Source organism: Chiloscyllium punctatum, chromosome 27 (genome assembly GCF_047496795.1).
Source record: "Chiloscyllium punctatum isolate Juve2018m chromosome 27, sChiPun1.3, whole genome shotgun sequence".
In the NCBI taxonomy this organism is placed as follows: domain Eukaryota; kingdom Metazoa; phylum Chordata; class Chondrichthyes; order Orectolobiformes; family Hemiscylliidae; genus Chiloscyllium; species Chiloscyllium punctatum.
Window position 1 is genome coordinate 23,242,797 of NC_092765.1, and position 18,382 is coordinate 23,261,178.

The window sequence follows — 18,382 nt, forward strand, 5'->3', positions numbered from 1 at the left end:
TCACCAAAATGTTCACCCACTAACAAGCCCACCACTTGTCCCGGTTCATTACCGAGTACCAAATCCAATATGACCTCCCCTCTGGTTGGACAATCTACATACTGCGTTAGAAAAGCTTCCTGGACACACTGCACAAACACCGCCCCATCCAATCTACTTGATCTAAAGAGCTTCCAATCAATATTTGGGAAGTTGAAGTCGCCCATGACTACGACCCTGTGGCTTCTGCACCTTTCCAAAATCTACATCTGACATCTGCCCTATATCTATCACCCCTCAATTTAAAGCTATGTCCCCTTATGCTAGCCATCACCATCTGAGGAAAAAGGCTCTCATGTCCACCCTATCTAATTCTCTGATTGTCTTGTGTGCGCCTATTAAGTCACCTCTTAATCGTCTTCTCTTAAATGAAAACAGCCCCAAGTCCCTCAGCTTTTCCTTGTAAGACCATCCCTCCATACCAGGCAACATCCTAGTATATATCCTCTGCACCCTTTCCAGTGCTTCCATATCCTTCCCATATTGTGGTGATGAGAACTGTATGCAAGTGCGGCCGCACCAGAGTCTTGGATAGCTGCAACATGACCTCATGACTCTGAACACTACCTACAGTGTCAGGAAACTCTCCTGCACAGATTGGGCAAAAACTGACCCATCTAAACAACTCAAATTATAATGTTTCCAGTCAATATTTTGGAAGTTAAAGTTCCCATAACAACTGCCCTGTTACTTTCACTCCTGTCCAGAATCATCTTTGCAATCCTTTCCTCTACATATCAGGAACTATTCGGAGGCCTATAGAAAACTCCCAACAGGGTGACCTCTCCTTTCCTGTTTCTAACCTCAGCCCATATTGCCTCAGTAGAAGACTCCTCAAACATCCTTTCTGCCACTGTAATACTGCCCTTGACTAACAATGTCACGCCCCCTCTTTTACCACTTCCCTGATCTTACTGAAACATCTAAACCTTGGATCCTGCAACAACCATTTCTGCCCCTTCTCTGTCCATGTCTTTGAAATGACCACAGCATCGAAGTCCCAGGTACCAACTCATGCTGCAAGTTCACCCACCTTATTCCAGATGCTTCTGCCATTGAAGTAGACACACTTCAAACATCTACTGGATTAGTGGTGCTGGAAGAGCACAGCAGTTCAGGCAGCATCCAACGAGCAGCGAAATCGACGTTTTTACCTTACACTTCAAACATCTTCCTGCCTGCTGATACACTCTTGCAACCTCAAAGTCATATTCATGACCTCATTACTCTCAATCTCCTGTACCCTGGAGCTATAATTCATGTTCCCATCTCTTTGCTGAATTAGTTTAAACCCTTCCAGAAAGCATTAGCAAATTTCTCCCCCAGGATATTGGTACTCCTCTGGTTCAGGTGTAGACCATCCCGTTTGAAGAGGTCCCACCTACCCCCAAATGAGCCCCAGTTATCCAAGTATCTGAATCCCTCCTTCTTGCACCATCCCTGTAGTCTTGTATTCAACTGCTCTCTCTCCCTATTTCTCACCTCGCTAGCACGTGCCATGGGTAACAAACCAGAGATAACAACTCTGTTTGTTCTCTCTCTAAGCTTCTACCCTGGGCGGCATGGTGGCTCAGTGGTTAGCACTGCTGCCTCACAGCGCCAGGGTCCAGGGTTCGATTCCCGCCTGTCTGTGTGGAGTTTGCACATTCTCCCCATGTCTCTGTGGGTTTCCTTCGAGTGCTCCGGTTTCCTCCCACAATCCAAAGATGTGCAGGTCAGGTGAATTGGCCATGCTAAAATTGCCCACAGTGTTAGGTGCATTAGTCAGGGGTAAATATAGGGTAGGGGAATGGGTTTGGGTGGGTTTCTCTTCGGAGGGGCGGGTGGACTTGTTGGGCCGAAGGGCCTGTTTCCACACTGTAGAAAATCTAATCTCTCTGAATTTTTGCCTTCCATCCCCCTCCCTTTTCCTTTCTATGTCTTTGGTGCCTATGTGGAGTCTGCCTGAAGGATCCGAGACATCATGGAATCTGGCACCTGGGAGGCAACACACCAGCCGCAAGGCTCTCTTCCTCCCAAAGAATCTTCTATCTGTCCCCCTAACTATGGAGTCCCCAGTGACTAATGCTGTACTCCTGTAACCCCTTCCCTTCTGAGCAACAGGGACAGACTCTGTACCCCATGGTTTACCCCTGGTAAGACCCCCCACCCCCCCCTCCACAACAGTATCCAAAATGGTATACTTGTTATTGAGGGCCATGATTTGGAGATGACGGTGTTGGACTGGGGTGTACAAAGTTAAAAATCACACAACACCAGGTTATAGGCCTACGGGTTTAATTGGAAGCACTAGCTTTCGGAGCGCCGCTCCTTCATCAGGTGGTTGTGGAGTATAAGATCGTAAGACACAGAATTTATAGCACAAGTTTACAATGTGATGTAACTTAAATTATACATTGAAAAATACCTTGATTGTTTGTTAAGTCTCTCATCTGTTAGAATGACCATGATAGTTTCACTTCTTTCATATGTAAATAACAAACCTTTTTTTAAAAGTTACATTCTCAGGTTAACTGTAACAATTGGTGTCAGCCCAGATAAAATGTTGAAGGTGTTAGCCCCCCCGCCGCCCCGTGTTCTGTGTCTGTGCCATAATGTTTACATTGATTCTAATCTAAAAAATGAGTTAACAGAGTCTTACATGGATTCATGCAGTTTTTGAGCAAAGTACAATGCAACTCTGCAAGTACAAATTCACCCCACAAACATATATGTGTATGTGTCCATGTGGGTCTTTGTGTATGTGTGTGTGTGTGTGTGTGTGTGTGTGTGTGTGTAAGTAAGTAAAGGGGTCTAAGTCTGTGAGAGGGTGCATGTGAGAGTGTGGGAGTGTGTGTTTGTGTGGGGTGGGGGATTGTGAGTGTGAGAGAGTGTATATATGTGTGTGTGAGTGTAAAGTGGTCTACGTCTGTGAGAGGATGCATATGGGAGTGTGTATGTCTATAGGAGCGTGCGTGTGTGTGTCTGGGGTGGGGGGGGTTGTGAGTGTCTGTGAGAGAGAGTGTATATATGTGTGTGTGTGTGTGAGTATAAAGGCATCTAAGTCTGTGAAAGGGTGTATGTGAGAGTTTGGGAGTGTCTGTGTGTATCTGTGTATGTGTGCGTGTGTAGTGCAGTGGTGGTCACCTGTAGTGTAAGATGAACCCAAGGTCCCGACACACACACACACACACACACACATATACACTCTCACATGTACCCTCTCACAGACTTAGACCCCTTTACTCTCTCACGCACACCCACATATACACTCTCTGTCACAGACACTCACAGCCCACCACCCCAGATGCACACACACACAGGTACTCTTGTACACACACACACCCCAGACAGACAGACAGACACACACACACACACAAGAACCCACATACACATATACATTTGTGGGGTGAATTTATACTTGCAGAGTTACGTTTTACTTTGCTCAAAAACTGCATGAATCCATGTAACGCTTTGTTAACTCATTTTTTAGATTAGAATCAGTCTAAACATTATGGCACAGACAACAGACGCATGGGGCTAACACCTTCAACATTTTTATCTGGGCTGACACCAATTGTTACAATTAACCTGAGAATGTAACTTTTAAAAAGAGTTTTGCGATTTACATATGAAAGAAGTGAAACTATCATGGTCATTCTAACAGATGAGAGACTTAACAAACAATCAAGGTATTTTTCAATGTATAATTTCAGTTACATCACACTGTAAACTTGTGCTATAAATTCTGTGTCTTATGATCTTATACTCCACAACCACCTGATGAAGGAGCTGCACTCCAAAAGCTAGTGCTTCCATTTAAACCTGTAGACCTATAACCTGATGTTTAACTTTGTTATTGAGGGGACAGCCAAAGGGTATCCCTGCACTGACTGCTTCTTACCCATTCTAACAGTCACCCAACTATCTTCATTTCTCGGAGTAACCACCTCCCTATAGCTTATATCTGTATCTATCTCTGCCTCCCAAATGATCCTGAGTTCATCTAGTTCCAGCTCCACTACCCTAACACGGTCTTCAAGGTCTTCAAGGAGCTGGATTTGGTGCACTTCCTGCAAGTATATTCAGCTGAGATGCTAATCATGACCCTCACCTCAAACATCCCACAGGAGGAACATTGAACTGCAAATAGCTAACTTATATACTGTAGGGGGGAGAAAAAATGTCCCAGAAGTCTCTGCACTCCAGTAAGTTTTTAAATGAAGAATTTACCTTCCCAACAGCCCCCGGTTTCTGCTCTTGCCGCTCCTGCTGCAGGCATGTCCTCACTGGTCCCAATATGCACTGACTTATTGGATATGATGGCGATGGGCCCAGCCTCGCTAGCCTTGAATTCTCTGGTCCCACTGTTCATCATATCTGCTCTGTCTCCGGGCATGTCAGGCAGTGCCTTATCAATGGGAATAATGCAATGCCCACAAAGGGAGAGGCTGACTAGATGGGGGTTTCTTTCTCTGGAGCGTCTGAGGCTGAGGGGTGACATTAGAAAGGTTTATAAAATCAGGAGGGGAACGGATAAGGTAAATAGATGCCCGGCATGAGTGAGTCACAAACTAAAGGGCATAGGTTTAAGGTGAGAGGGGAAAGATTTAAAAGAGACCTGAGGGGCAACTTTTTCACACTGAGGGTGATGGAATGAGCTGCCAAATGGGAGTGGTAGAAACTGGTACAATTACAGCATTTAAAAGGCACCTGGGTGGGTATATGAATAGGAAGGGTTTAGAGGAATATGGGCGAAATGCTGGCAAATGAGACTAAATTTATCTGGGATCTGATCAGCATGGACCAGTTCGACCAAAGTGTCTGTTTCCATGCTGTACATCTCTCCAACTCTATAACATTGGCTAAACACTATTTCAGTAGCCCACTTATTCTGCTACCGACAGATAGGTTTTCCCATGTAACTTTTAAAATGATTGTAAATCCTTGTCCTTGGTTATATACTGTTCCTCAAGTGGACATTTCTTTTTCATAAACCATCCAAGGTATATTCTTAGCCCACAGTGACTTGCTTCCTTTTTTCTTTTCCAACTCAATGACATCTGTTAATCCTCAAATTTACTTTGGCAAAGAAGAATACCCTGGACATTACCCCTTTTGTCGAAGCTAGGCAAATCATTTGAATTCTTAAGAACTTGGTCTGTTGAATCCTATTACATGCTCATGTCCACATTCTGCGTGGTGAACAATGGGCCAGCTGCCTGTATCGTTGTACTCTCAATGTCTGATTATTGTAACCTCATCTGTTTGATTCAGAGATAGAAAACCCTGAGAGTAGATACTGTTAACGATCCTTTGTTTCGCAAAATCCATCTTCATGATAATAAGAATCACGTAGACCTATATTCCAGCGTTACAAACTGATTAGGGTACACTAACCTTTGTCATAAAATAAACAAAATTTAAAATGCAGGTCTTTACTTTAATAAAACCAGAGATTCCAGGGCTTGAAGCAAAAGAAGGAAATTTACTGTGAAAGAGTGAACAAAGCCTAATAGGCAATACTACCTATGGCTCTTAATATCCAGAACTAAAATGAGGTAAATTTGACTAGTTTGCCTGTTGATTCTCACACACCACAAAATGCACATTAAATAATAGGCAGTCTGATAAATTTCTTCATCACCCACATAGACGTCGGTAACTGTTGTTAATCACATAATCCTTTTAACTGTCATCCTCAGGAGAGATTTCAGTTTTACTTCTTCAAGGAAATAGTCTTTGATTTCCTACAGTAGCTGCCCAGGAACTGTTTGCCTTTACCCCAGTTCTTCTCCAGATATGTTATCTTCCTGCATTCAACTGGCTGGATATCTTCATTAACCGTGCTCTCTTGCAGTTCCAAGTAGATAACTACTGCACATGACCAGTCTCTCACCCAACTTTCAGTTTTACTGAGAAGATAACTGCACTTCAGTTTATCTGAGCTGATAGCTGCTCATAACAGATCCTTCTGAGCCCTAATTTCCAAATGCATTGGGCAGCCATTGCTCCAGTCCCCAACTTGTCAGCTACAAAAACTGCTCCATGTCTTTTCCTGTAGTCACCTGCACTGAACCACTGACAGAATTTAAGCTGTCCAGAGCCATTTACCTGAATGAGTGCAGGTCCAACAACACTCGAGAAGCTTAACACCATTCACGGCAAAACATCTTGCTTGATTGGCATGTATCCACAGACATTCATTCCATCACCAATGCTCAGCAACAGTATGTACCATTTACAAAGAGTGCAGAAATTCAAAGAGGTTTCTTCGACAGCACCTTTCAAACCCACAATCACTTCCAATTCATCCAAGAAGACGGTGGAGTACGATGCTTCAGCTTTTTTTCTCTCGTCTTTTTCTTTCTTTCTTCTATGTATGCTTTTCTCTCTTCTCGTCCTGAATTCCTGGCCTCAGCGTGGACCTGGCATTTGGTAATGGATGAGTTTATACTTTGTCTAACCAGCATTCTCCCTCAGTTAACACATTTTACAGAAGCTATACATCAGATTTATAATTGAGTAACAGTATTTTAATTTGTTAAAGGATATCAGAAGCGTGATAGTAAAAGTTGCATCGTTTCTTAATAAAATGCTGGATGGAAAAACCTTGGAGTCAATTGTGGATCATTGCACCTTTGCATATATGAAAACAAACGCTGCAACAAACTACCGAGCTGAGTTGAAGCATTTCAATCATGACATTGGCCATTTCTTTAGAAAAGGTGAGTTATGTTATTGATTGCAGAAATGAACTAAGGCAGTACAAATCAGTTTTAAGTTTGTTCTAAAGAGTGGTTCCTGTTCCATTTCTTAATTTAAGTGTTTAAATCGAAATGGTGGATATATTTACAACATCGAAACCTATTGCATCAAACTTTGATGATTAACCAGAAAATAGTTAAATGTTACTTTGGAATGCTCATGATGTAGGAATCATTGTACATTGGATCTTGATTTGTAATCTCTGGGGATAATTCCATAATCCAGTACTACCCGCAATGCAGTTGGTCCCAAGGAGATCATTACTGGCATTCAGTCCAAGGATTTAAACACATTCACTAGCTCATGCTTTTATAAGGTGCATTTCCTGTTTGTGTTTCTGAACCAGGTTTGGAATTATCCTTGTTGGGAAATTGTATATGTGTGGATTACAAGAATTGGGATATGAATACATTTGGACATTACTGGGTTGCAAAGGATTTATCATGTGATTGCTTGGAACTGCAATAGCAAAAGATTAAAAGGTACTACAGTATATTTGTTCTTTCCAAAAAAAAAGTGACTTTGGAAAGTAGTGGCTAGCAAAGGTTCAACAGAAATGCAAGAGTGGAATTTTATTGCTTCAAGTGCTGAGCAAACCTGGAAAAACTTGATGGCTTAACGCCAGCCTCTGGATTGACCTAATTGGTGTTATCTTCAATACACATTTGGGTAGAAGTTGACTGTTATTAGAGGAGTTTGCAAGGACAAGCAAGACCTTCTCTCAGTTGAAGGTCTGAAGTTGGATCTGAAAGCATCATAACTCTCCCAGTGAAATAGTTTCAAAAAGATCTGATAAAGTCTCCTTACATTCCTCAGCTGAATTGACAGAAATTCAAAGAAATTATGAGAAATCTGAATGTGTCCCTTTATCTACAAGCCGTCTCCCTGATTTTTGCCGAAGCTTTTTCCTTTCTCTGTATTAGCTCTGCAGTGTCACGTTCATCTTTGTCCTGTCTATCTATAACTTTTTTATTCACTCATGGGACACGGGCATTGCTGGGCCAACATTTATTGCCTCTCCGTCATTGTCCTTGAGAAGGTGGTGGTGATTTGTCTTCTTGAACTACTGCTGTTCTTGTGCTGTAGGTGTACCTACAGTACTGTTGGGGAGGGAATTCCAGGATTTTGACCCAGTTACATGTATTTCCAAGTCAGGATGGCAAGTGATTTGGAGGGGTACGTGCAGATGTTGTTCCCATGTGTATGTTCCCCTGCTCCTTCCAGATGGAAGTGTTTGTCAGTTTGGAAGATACACACTAAGAAGCCTTGGTAAGTTTCTGCAGTGCATCTTGTTGCTCGTACACACTGCACAACGTTGGTGCCAGAGTGACTGAATGTTTATGAATTTTGTGTCAATCAAGCGGTCTGCTTTGTCTTGGATGAGTGTTTTTGGAGCAGCACTAATCTAGGCAAGTTTGGAGTAATTATTCACTCTCCTGCCTTGTGCCTTGCACGTGGTGGACAGTTGGGAGGTAAATTATTTGCTGCAATATTCCTAGCCTCTGACCTGCTGTTTTAGCCACTGAATCCAGTTCAGTTTCTGGTCAGTGGTAAGTCGCAGGATCTTGATCGGGTGGGATTCAATGATTGTGATCCCTTTGAATATCAAGGGATGATGGTTGAATTCTCTCTTATTTGGACATGGTCGTTGCCTGGTCTTTGTGTGGTGTGAATATTACTTATCACTTTTCAGCCTAATCCTGGATATTGACCAGCTTATTGCATTTGAACTTGGACTGCTTCCGCATTTGAAGTTGTGAATAGTGCAGAATGTTGTGCAATTACTAGCAAATATCCACACTTCGGACCTTATGATGGAGAGAAGGTCATTGTCAATGCAGCTGAAGATGCTCTGAATGAACTCTGGTGTATCTGTGTCTGGCATTCAGGGGAATACAGTTTAATTCACATAGTAGCTTAGGTAAATGAATTTTCCGCTTGCTTGAAGAATTTCAGCAGTTCAAGAAGTCATCCACCACCACTTTTTGAAGATAACTAGGATGGGCCCAGCATGTCCCATGAATCAAGAAAAACAGTTTGTGTGTAATAACTGTTTTTTTAAAAGTTATTGAAAAGCCTAGTGAAAGACACTTTTGTTCTAAATAACAGTAATAAAGAGGAAGTGAACTGATCATTTTGATCTTAGATATTTACATTTTTATTGTGTTTCATGGAACAGTGCTTGACATCCAGTGCACTCCTTCTGTCAGAGTGGCTTCAAAGTTTAGGGTTTGGTGTGGGATCTTCTGGAGACAAGTGAAATTGAATTTGGAATAACATCAATTGGTAAAGAATAAAGGGACAATGTCAGGTTTCTCATCTTTCAAAAAAACCATCTGCGGCACCTAATTTTAAAGTTGGAGGAGACATCCCTTACAAGTTTTAATTAAGTTAATTAAAGGCTAATATGTTTGTGAGGGACTTAAAGGTGAACATTTCTATTTCTTTTTTCTTCTAATGGACTACTTTCTGACACCTGACTGCTGCTGCAAAAACAAGCAACTGTTTCTTAATGTAGAGAATCTTTTTTTTCAATAATCAGGATCATCTTGCCTCAAAACTCAGTATTGTGATGTATTAATAATCACGATTCAGTTATGTTAATAATTAGAATCTGAAATAACTCCACAGAGGCCGAGGGTGCACAATTCTATAAAAGCTAAGAATGCAGCAATAATTAAGAGCATAAAGGTACACCTTTAAATCACATCAACAAAGCGAAAAGGATCTTAAGAGATAGGGTAAAAGAGGGCATCTATGAGGCTGGAGGTGGAACTTTAGCAGACATGATGGAATAAAAAGAGAAAATTGAAATGAACACAAAATTAGAAGGCTTGAGTTTTAAAACAAAAAGGACCTGAGATGCAGAGAAAGATTCTGATGAGGAAGATTTAGGCATAATATAAAGTCTAGTATGGAAAGGTTGAAATTTGTACAGGTTGTACTGATGTGGAAGCAATCGTCATGTTGTTCAAAAAGTAGTAAAATAAATGAAGTGGTTGAACGAACATCGGACACTGCTGGGGTAGAGCATATGATGTCTGCTGTCACAACAGATTTTGATAGATTATGATGCAGTAGTTAAGGCTATTTTGGATCTGTGTTGGTTCCTGAAACACTCAGGCAAAAAGTTTGAGAGTTAAGGAAACAGTCTAGAGAGAGGAATGCATTGAATTTGAATGGGTGACAGGGTAATTTTTATTTAGATATTGTATGAAGCTCTGAGTAATTATTCTCTTAGGTGAATTTAACAATTCACTAACTTGAATAATTAGGATTCATGTTAAAGACCAGAAGGTTGCAACAGCTAGAAAAACAGCAGAGATGGATGGCGAGGATGATGAGTTGATCTATGAAAGTAAATTCTCTTTTTTTTGTCAGTCCCATAACCTAAGAAGGATAGTAGGTGGGAGTGAGTTCAAGAAAGGAGCTTAGATGGAAAACAACTCAGCTTTAACTACAACTGTGAGACTAAAACGTTACTCGGAGATTAATAAGGTAAATGAGAAGTAGGAAGGATTTCTTGTCCAAAGGAAAGTAACCCTTTTTCTCAAATGATATGTTAACCCGTAACTATATTAAGGGATATAGGAAATAGCAAAATCTCTTTCTTTTGAGAAAGATATATTTCCTCCAAAGTGTGCATTGACATCCAAATGTAATAAATGAACAGGTGGAGAATATATGCCCCTTCATTTGTACAAAAAACACTTAGATTATGGCGTAATATTCAGAATAATGACAGAGTTTTTACGAAATTACCCATGGATGAGATTGACTTGCTGCGAGGAAATGATTTGATTGGACCATAGATGGTAACTTTGCCTTGAATTGCAGAGTCCAAGTGAGAATCAAGAAGTGGAACAATTACGGGAATTTTTCCACTGTCTTTCGTGGCCAGAGTAATCACAACCTGAGTTCATCAGAGGTCAAAGTTATACCAGAAACAGATGTTGGAATAACTGAGAGTTTTTTAAAGACTGGTTGAAAGATTGATGAATTTTGAAAATTAATGTTTTGTAAGCTATCTTTGGATCTGCTTGTTAAGCCTCACTAGAGTTAAGCAAGTTAACACAATCAGCTCATGTTAAAACTGAGGTTGAAGGATTTCCAGAGTGTAATTATGCTAAAACCAGACTTGAGAGCAAGTGGTGAGTCCTCTCAGATATGCTGATAGAGAGTGGACAGTTATTAATCAGATAGTGGTACCATCCAAATATCCTAAAGAAATATTGCATGTAAAATACCCATGGTGGGACAAGTAGGAATATGGAAAACTCGAGCGTTGATCAATATTTTTCCTAGCCAGGTATTTATAAGGACGAAATGCAGTTCTGTAAACTTGTCATAAACTTGAAAGAACTTGTCAAAGTACTAATGGAATTTACAGTAATATGTAGAGATACACCTGGATGTTTATCTTTAGCCGAACATAATGTGGATTGGAGGGGAATTGGCACCAATAAAACAATATCCTTGTTAAACCTGGTAAACAAGCTCAAGTGAAATAGAGATGTAGTACTTGTTAGAAAATCACTTAATTGAACTTGTCCATTGCAGTTAGAGTTCACCAGGAGTGTGAGTTCCTCAACATGAAGCATTAATTAGATTCTGCATAGATTACAGAAAAGTAAATGTAGTAACAAAAACAGATTTGTATCAAATTTCTCAGTTAAAAATTTGTATGGATAGGGGTGGCAGTGCCTCATTTGTTTCTGAGATTGACTCATTGAAGGGGTACTAGAAATGACTGTCAAGAGTTAGCAATATCAGCTTTTGTTGCACTAAATCAGTGTGTCAGTGTCGAATCATGTTGCTGGGGTTTAAAAGCTCTCTTGTTACATTTTCAAAAAACTAATGAACCAAATGGTCTTCAGTGTAGCTAATTATGTGGTTTCCTTAGATGATGTATTAATAAACTTGCAAAGAACATGTAACACAATTGGAAACCTTATTTAGTTACAGTTAGCTGACTTGGAAATAAACTTTGTTAAGTGTGAATTTATGAAAACAAGATGAACTTTCCTTGGAGGCACAGTGGAACAAGATCAAATGTTGCCAAGAATAGTGAAAGTAAAGGACAGAACTCCCTGTTCCTAAAACTAAACGGGAAAGTCATGAGATTTTGGGGTATGTAACTTTTTATCAGAAATTTGTGCCAAACTTCAGTGTAATACAGGCAAAGTAATAATGTCAAATAGCTGTGAGAAGCTGAAGATAATCCAAATGAATGAAGCCAACTGGATTCCCTGACTTCACTAGCTCTGTTAGTGACAATTGATCCAGTGACTTTGGAGTGATATGACATATTTCAAGATGATGACTTGAGAATATAGAAGTCAGCAGAGTACTTTTTATCAGTATCAATAGAAGTGCTCTACAGTTGGAATGGAAATTCTGGGATTATTGCTGGCTCTTAAACATTTCAAAGTTAATGTCCATCACAACCACAAAGAAACACATTGATGCAGACCATAATCTTGTTGCCTTTGTAAAGAAATTTAAAGTTCAAAATACTGGATTATTTTGTCAGAACATGTTAATTCAACATTTGTAATAAAAATGTTCATATTGTAGTTGATAATGTAGGTAGTTGATAAGGAGGAGGTAACATAGATGATGCACTATCATAATTATAATGAAACTGAAATAGTTCAGAGATTGAAATGGTAAGAAAATGTATGCATTTTGTATCAAGAATGAATGTAAATTTATGTAATTTTTGTTCTGTTGTATTTGTGTAACATCATATTGTAATATATAACATTTCTGAAAATATAATTTCCTCTCCCAAGTATAGAGAAGTGTTAGCAAAGCATATATTTACAGATTATGAAAATTATAATATGAACACGTTTGAAACAAAGTCTTAATGGAGACTATTTTCTGTGTGTCATTTATTTAAAAAAGAGTAACTTTGTGTCCAAAGAGGTTTTAGAGAGAACTATGGAGCTGTATTTCTTTAGTTGTTGAGTAAAAACCCAGTGGATTTATGCTGTCATCAAGGGTTTTTTTTGTTGTAAACTCTTATTGATGTGATTATATATATTGTAATTTATATTTAATGTTTAAATCTGGCATTTTTCTAGGGATTGTTGGAGACTGGAAGAATCACTTTCTTGTGGCTCAGAATGAGTGGTTTGATTCCATTTACCAGGAGAGGATGGCGGGGTTGCCTCTGAAGTTTGACTATGACCTCAAATAAGCAGTAATTGGAAGATTTTAGAAATGTCCAGCTAGCTCACCCTTGTAAGAAAGAAATGAGGGACAAGAATATGGGGAATTATGGACAGCTCAAAATCACGTACAGCACGGAAAAAGACCCTTCGGTCCAACTTGTCCATGCTGACAGATATTCTAAATTACTCTAGTCCTATTCACCAGTTTTTAGCCCATATCCATCTAAACCCTTCCTATTCATATACTCATCCAGATGCTGTAAGAAAATTACTGGAATCTATTATTCTGAATGTTGGAACAAGGCACTCGGATAATCATAGTTTATTGGTTGGAGTTCACATTGATTCATGAAATAGAAATCCAGCTTGGCAATTCAATTTGAAGTTTTTTCAGGTTTAATTAGAAAAATTGATGAGGGGAAACCAGCAGATGGAGTGTAACTGGATTTTCAAAACATTCTATAAGGTGCCAAACCCTCAATATGGTTGGTGGTAGCATGTTAACGTGGATTGAGAATTCGTGAAGAAACAGAAAACACAGGATAAATGGGTTTTTTTGAAGCTCAGGAGCTGTAACAAGCAGGGTGTTGCGAGGGTCACTGCTGGCATCTCTGCTTACAATCAGTGACAATAACTTGTATATGCCGTTCGTTATAATATATCTCGATATCCCAAGAAACTTTAGATAATTGGGAAACTAAGGTGTGAGGGAGACGTGAGGCTGCGATGTGAATGATGTGAATAAGAGCATTTATTGATCAAGATCAGAACGAGCAGAATGTGGGAATCATTCACTTTGGTAGGAAAAAAGAGAAATCATTTTCTCCATTTTAAAGACTGGAAATTTGGTGGTTTTCAGTGAGGCCTGCATGTCTGTACACAAATCATAAAAAATTGACATGCTAGTACAGCAATTGTAATTTGATGTTGAGCAATATAGCATAATATAATCAAGCACAGTCATTGTGATTTCATGAAGGGAAAATCATGCCTGACTAATTTAATAGAATTCTTTGAAGAGGTAACAAGCAGAATTGCGAAAAGGAAAGCCAGTAGATGTAATATTTTTGGATTTTGAAAAGTGTTGAAATGGTACCGGATATGTTAGGCTACTTAAGAGAGTCAATGTTGTTGGGATTACTATATTAGCATGGATAGAGGTTTAGCTAACTAATAGAAGACAAGAGTAGGTATAGGAGAGCTATTTTCAGCTTGTAACACGTGGAAAACCACAGTAATCATTGCTGGAGCCCTCCAGTAACCAAAACCATATTTGTGCTAGGTATGTCTCCAATGCGTGGAGAATCTACCCTGGTTATTGCATTTAACCTTTTCTGTAGTTAGTACAGAGTAGAATTTCCACTTGTTGAATTGCTTATGCTTATTCTTTTGACTTCTGGCTTCTGTAACTGTTTGAGTACCAGGGGAGACTAGAATACTAGGCTGAATTGGCAGCCTACCTCTGACCTTTCACCTCTGTCTCAAGTTGCTGCCTGGAAAGAAGCCAACAAGAAGGAAAACTGCTCGACTCAGCTGAACAAGGAAACTATTAGAAGGCACTGACCTCATGGCAGTTGTAACTTGTGTGAACTGATTTTAATACCTTTTGGATTTACTATACTGTCCTCTCCTGCCACCCTAATTTCCAGGGTGCTTGTGAATGTGAATGAAGTAGCAAACCAATTATCCTGCCCTCTGAGTGTTTGTTCATAAGCCTCATCATTGATTTCTTCTTAAAGGATTTTGCTGTGGATTTATTTGAATATTTGCTAAAATGTTCAATATATCTCTAATGCATCTTCCTAACCTCCACCTTAAAGGAAATGAAAAGTTGGTTTGAAAACATGTAATAGTACAAGTTGGCAAAATTGCATAATAAAAGGAATAAGAAATACTTGCGCACTAACTCTTTCTTTCAGTTTGTTATATCTATGCTGTTTAGAATTTTTATATTCTGGTAATTTAGGCTGAAGCTAAATTCTCGACAAAGCATCAGAGGCAAAACACACTGGTTGATAAGGATTGAAATAATTATTTCAACCATTTTAACCTGACATTCTGGATTTTAAATTTTTCCATAAATTTTAGAGGTATATGATCAGTATGTACATCCCTTTATCTGTGCTGGACGTATAATTCCAAGTGTTTAAGAGTCAGCAGATATCCAGGATTTCTTTCTCCATAATTGTATTTATTTTGTTGCTGGTTTAACACATTAGAGAAGTGTTTCACTGCTGTCTGTCTTGGTATGACCCATCTTGGAACAGGGCAGGACTTATCCTCTGGTCATTAGGAGCAGTAGATACCTTAAAGGGCTTATTGAAATTTGAAGACCAGCACCAGTTCATTAAAAGGGCATTCAGTGCCTCAAAAGCTGCTTAGCACTACTCAATTAACTTCCTAGCTCTAGCTGCTTCATCTCCTTTTCAATCTGCCGTACCTGTAACTCAGTATTAACTGACAACAGAGTCTCACTGTTTGGAATACCCAGTCACTTTTGTATTTCAGCCAAGCCCAACTGCTGTGCTAGTACTTCATTTATCTCTGCCTTGTTTGCTCTGACAGACAATTCCACTTCTAATTTACTTACCAATTAAATAAACCTGACTTCTCTGATTTCTTATAAGTTAATCAGAGACATCTCGTCCACCTGCAGGAAGGTGTTAGCTACTTCAAATAACATCTCCTTTCTTAATGAAAATCCTGGTGTTACTCCTTTCATCCTTTAGTACACTAACTCCACACCCAATCTTGTGTTGTCCTTGTTCCAGAATATCATGGATGAATCCTAAGTGGTGTCATGACTCACTGGGGTAGCAAGCTATAAATCAAGCCCTCACTATTCCCGAAGTTGCCACAAATGTGAAGATTTAATGAAACTACCAAAAATCACAATTTGCCTGTGACTGACTGCTACCCACAACAAAAGCAAGCGATACTGTGTTTTTCATAAATAATAACAATATTTCCATGAACTGTAACACAATTTTAACAAGAACAGGAAAGTAACAGGATTTCTAACTTAACTATATTAAATATTCTCCCTTTTAAAATTCCCATACTGTGAGAAACAGAACTCACTCACAAATCAATCAGCCTGAGACAAAGCCTTGGAAACAAGAACAATTTATTACAGCCTTGCAAGAACTGAACGCTTCTGCAATCAAGCAGAAATGCGCGCGAAAACAGAGCCTATTAGCATTCTTATTTAATTTACAAGTTGCGGAATCATGCCTCCCTTTTCCCATCCTATCATAAGCCGATTACCTCACTTGTTAGCTACTTTCTTATCTGACCATCCTGCTGTCCTTGTCTGCATTCTTTGTTCCTTGTTTGTTACAGCTTGTTCTTTTATCCAGTTTCTCTTATCATACTATAAGCTTTATTGTGAAATGCCCCTGCTGCTTCTTTTTGTGGTCAGCTACAACCCTTTAAAGTTATTTCCTAGCTTAAAACTATTTTCTTTAAAAGACCCTCTATATTCATTAAAATCTTAGCTTTAAGTATGCTACATGCTACAAGAATTAACATCCCACTCCCCCACCTGCAAAAACAACATTTCTAATCTCCCACAATTCCCCCTTTTTTTTTCTCTAACTTTGTTTTTGCACTTATTAAGTCTCCTTTAATTCATTTTCTTGTGTTCTGCCCTCTTATGCCTTTTGGCGATGAGGTTCACAATCTTACATTTTACATTTGTGTTGTTCATCCCTCGAACTCTAGAAGCATTCTTTGACTTTCTCTTTGTTGCATATCACCTGCTGATTGTAAAAGCATCTGATGATTTATTTGGGTTCCTTCCCCAAGGGATGCCATCAGTCAGCTCATTACCCATTTTAGGACCTTGAACCCTACCACCAGACCCACTAATATCAATAATCCATAGATAGCCAGATTGACTAACCACCTTGCCCAACCAGTTAATCCCCAATTCCCCATTCCCATCCTTTTTCGTTCCAGTACCAATTACCGGCCTCACTTATCTTGGCGATTTTGTCTCGCACACGTTTAGAGATATCAGTAATGTTAGAGGAGACCTCAGGTATGTACGTACAACATTCCTCTCCAATTAGTGCACAGGTACCACCCTTCTCTGCTAGAATATAATCCAGAGCCATCCTGTTCTGAAGGGCCGTTAGCCTAGTGGCAATCATTTCGGTCGTTATGGCTGCTACTTGGGATTGGGTTTCGGCCAACGCATCAGCAGTATTGTTGGCCAACTCTTCCAGGGAAGCCGCCAACTTTTGTATTTCTACTCCTGCTCGAGCAGTCCCATACATGGGTATCAAAGTCCAGAGGAGGTGATGTCCTTCGGTTACTTTCTGGGTTACTCGCCTTCCTCCCTGTTTATTCCAAGATATTTTTGGGGCTCTCTTTAACAGCCTCAAGTGGGGAATTATATAGGGGAGGTAGCAGCAGCCACTCCAGCATTTCTGGCTTTGAGGGAGTGTTTGATCAATCTCATAACATGCATGCATTCCTATACATTCAGTCACGCGAATGTATTTCTCCCCGGGAATAAATAGATAGGCCTTCAGGCCGCATATCCAATATGTTCCGTTTAATATTTGGGGAATGGTCGTGGCAGTGGCTTAGCTGGTGTAGACACAAGATGATTTTCCTAATCGGAAGGGTGCGGTATCATTCTGATTACAGAAACAAGTGGTATTTACAGCTCCTTTCAGGGGGGGAGTCTCTAAGGCCATCGATAGCACCCAGAGTTTTCGGGGCTGGTCGAGGGAACCATCCCACAAAGTTATAATTATTTCAAATCTCCAAGTTGTATCATTTGAGCCCGAGTCAAATTGTTGTACATCGTACACTTCACTTTTGGTAAGTGGTATTACCGTGAGAGGAATTCCGGATTCTCCATGGTGTGGGATCTCAACACATGCTCAACAGTCGGTATGCCCCTTTAGTTTAACATAATTCTGACATAAAGCGGTAAAATGATTTCTCCCACCCCCCCTTGGCAGCTAGCGCCAATATTATCGTGACAACATAAAGCTGACCACTCATTTCAGCTCACAACCCTATCTGTCTATTCCCTAACCCTTTAAATACCAGGGAGAAGTGAGTCCATGCAACTCTTACAATTGTTTGGGATACAGTTTTTTTAACCAATACTTAATAGTCTCTTTTCTCAGTCCATTCTTTTTTGCTCAGCTTGATTTTCAGGGGGTTGTCTGTAGGATATGCTTGCCACTCTGCCAGAGGGGAAGGAGTGTCCACTGGGCCCTTAACACGAGTGTGATGACTCCACCCTTTTTCAGCAGCTCGGATAGCTGTTTCGGTAGTCAGGAGGATTAGGAACAGTCCCTCCCAACTTGGGTGCAGTTTGGTATCTTTCCAGGTCTTTATCAGGACCCAATCACCCGGTCGTATCCAATGTACTGTGAACTCAAGTGGAGGTGTCT

At 39.9% G+C, this 18,382-nt stretch overlaps 1 protein-coding gene across 7 annotated transcripts in view; it reads left to right on the forward strand.

The window, feature by feature from the left end:
* The window catches only part of LOC140453540 (amine sulfotransferase-like), a 50,285-nt gene extending 35,428 nt beyond the window's left edge, over nucleotides 1–14,857 (forward strand). For 6 of the 7 annotated variants that reach the window (XM_072548311.1, XM_072548308.1, XM_072548312.1 and 3 more), the window contains 3 exons: nucleotides 6,569–6,746; nucleotides 7,133–7,268; nucleotides 12,876–14,857. In XM_072548311.1, the coding sequence (XP_072404412.1) occupies nucleotides 6,569–6,746; nucleotides 7,133–7,254 (300 nt within the window). In that variant the 3' untranslated portion in view covers nucleotides 7,255–7,268; nucleotides 12,876–14,857. The remainder of the gene's footprint in view (nucleotides 1–6,568; nucleotides 6,747–7,132; nucleotides 7,269–12,875) is intronic. The other variant, XM_072548310.1, reaches the window with a different exon arrangement.
* Nucleotides 14,858–18,382: the final 3,525 nt, after the last annotated feature.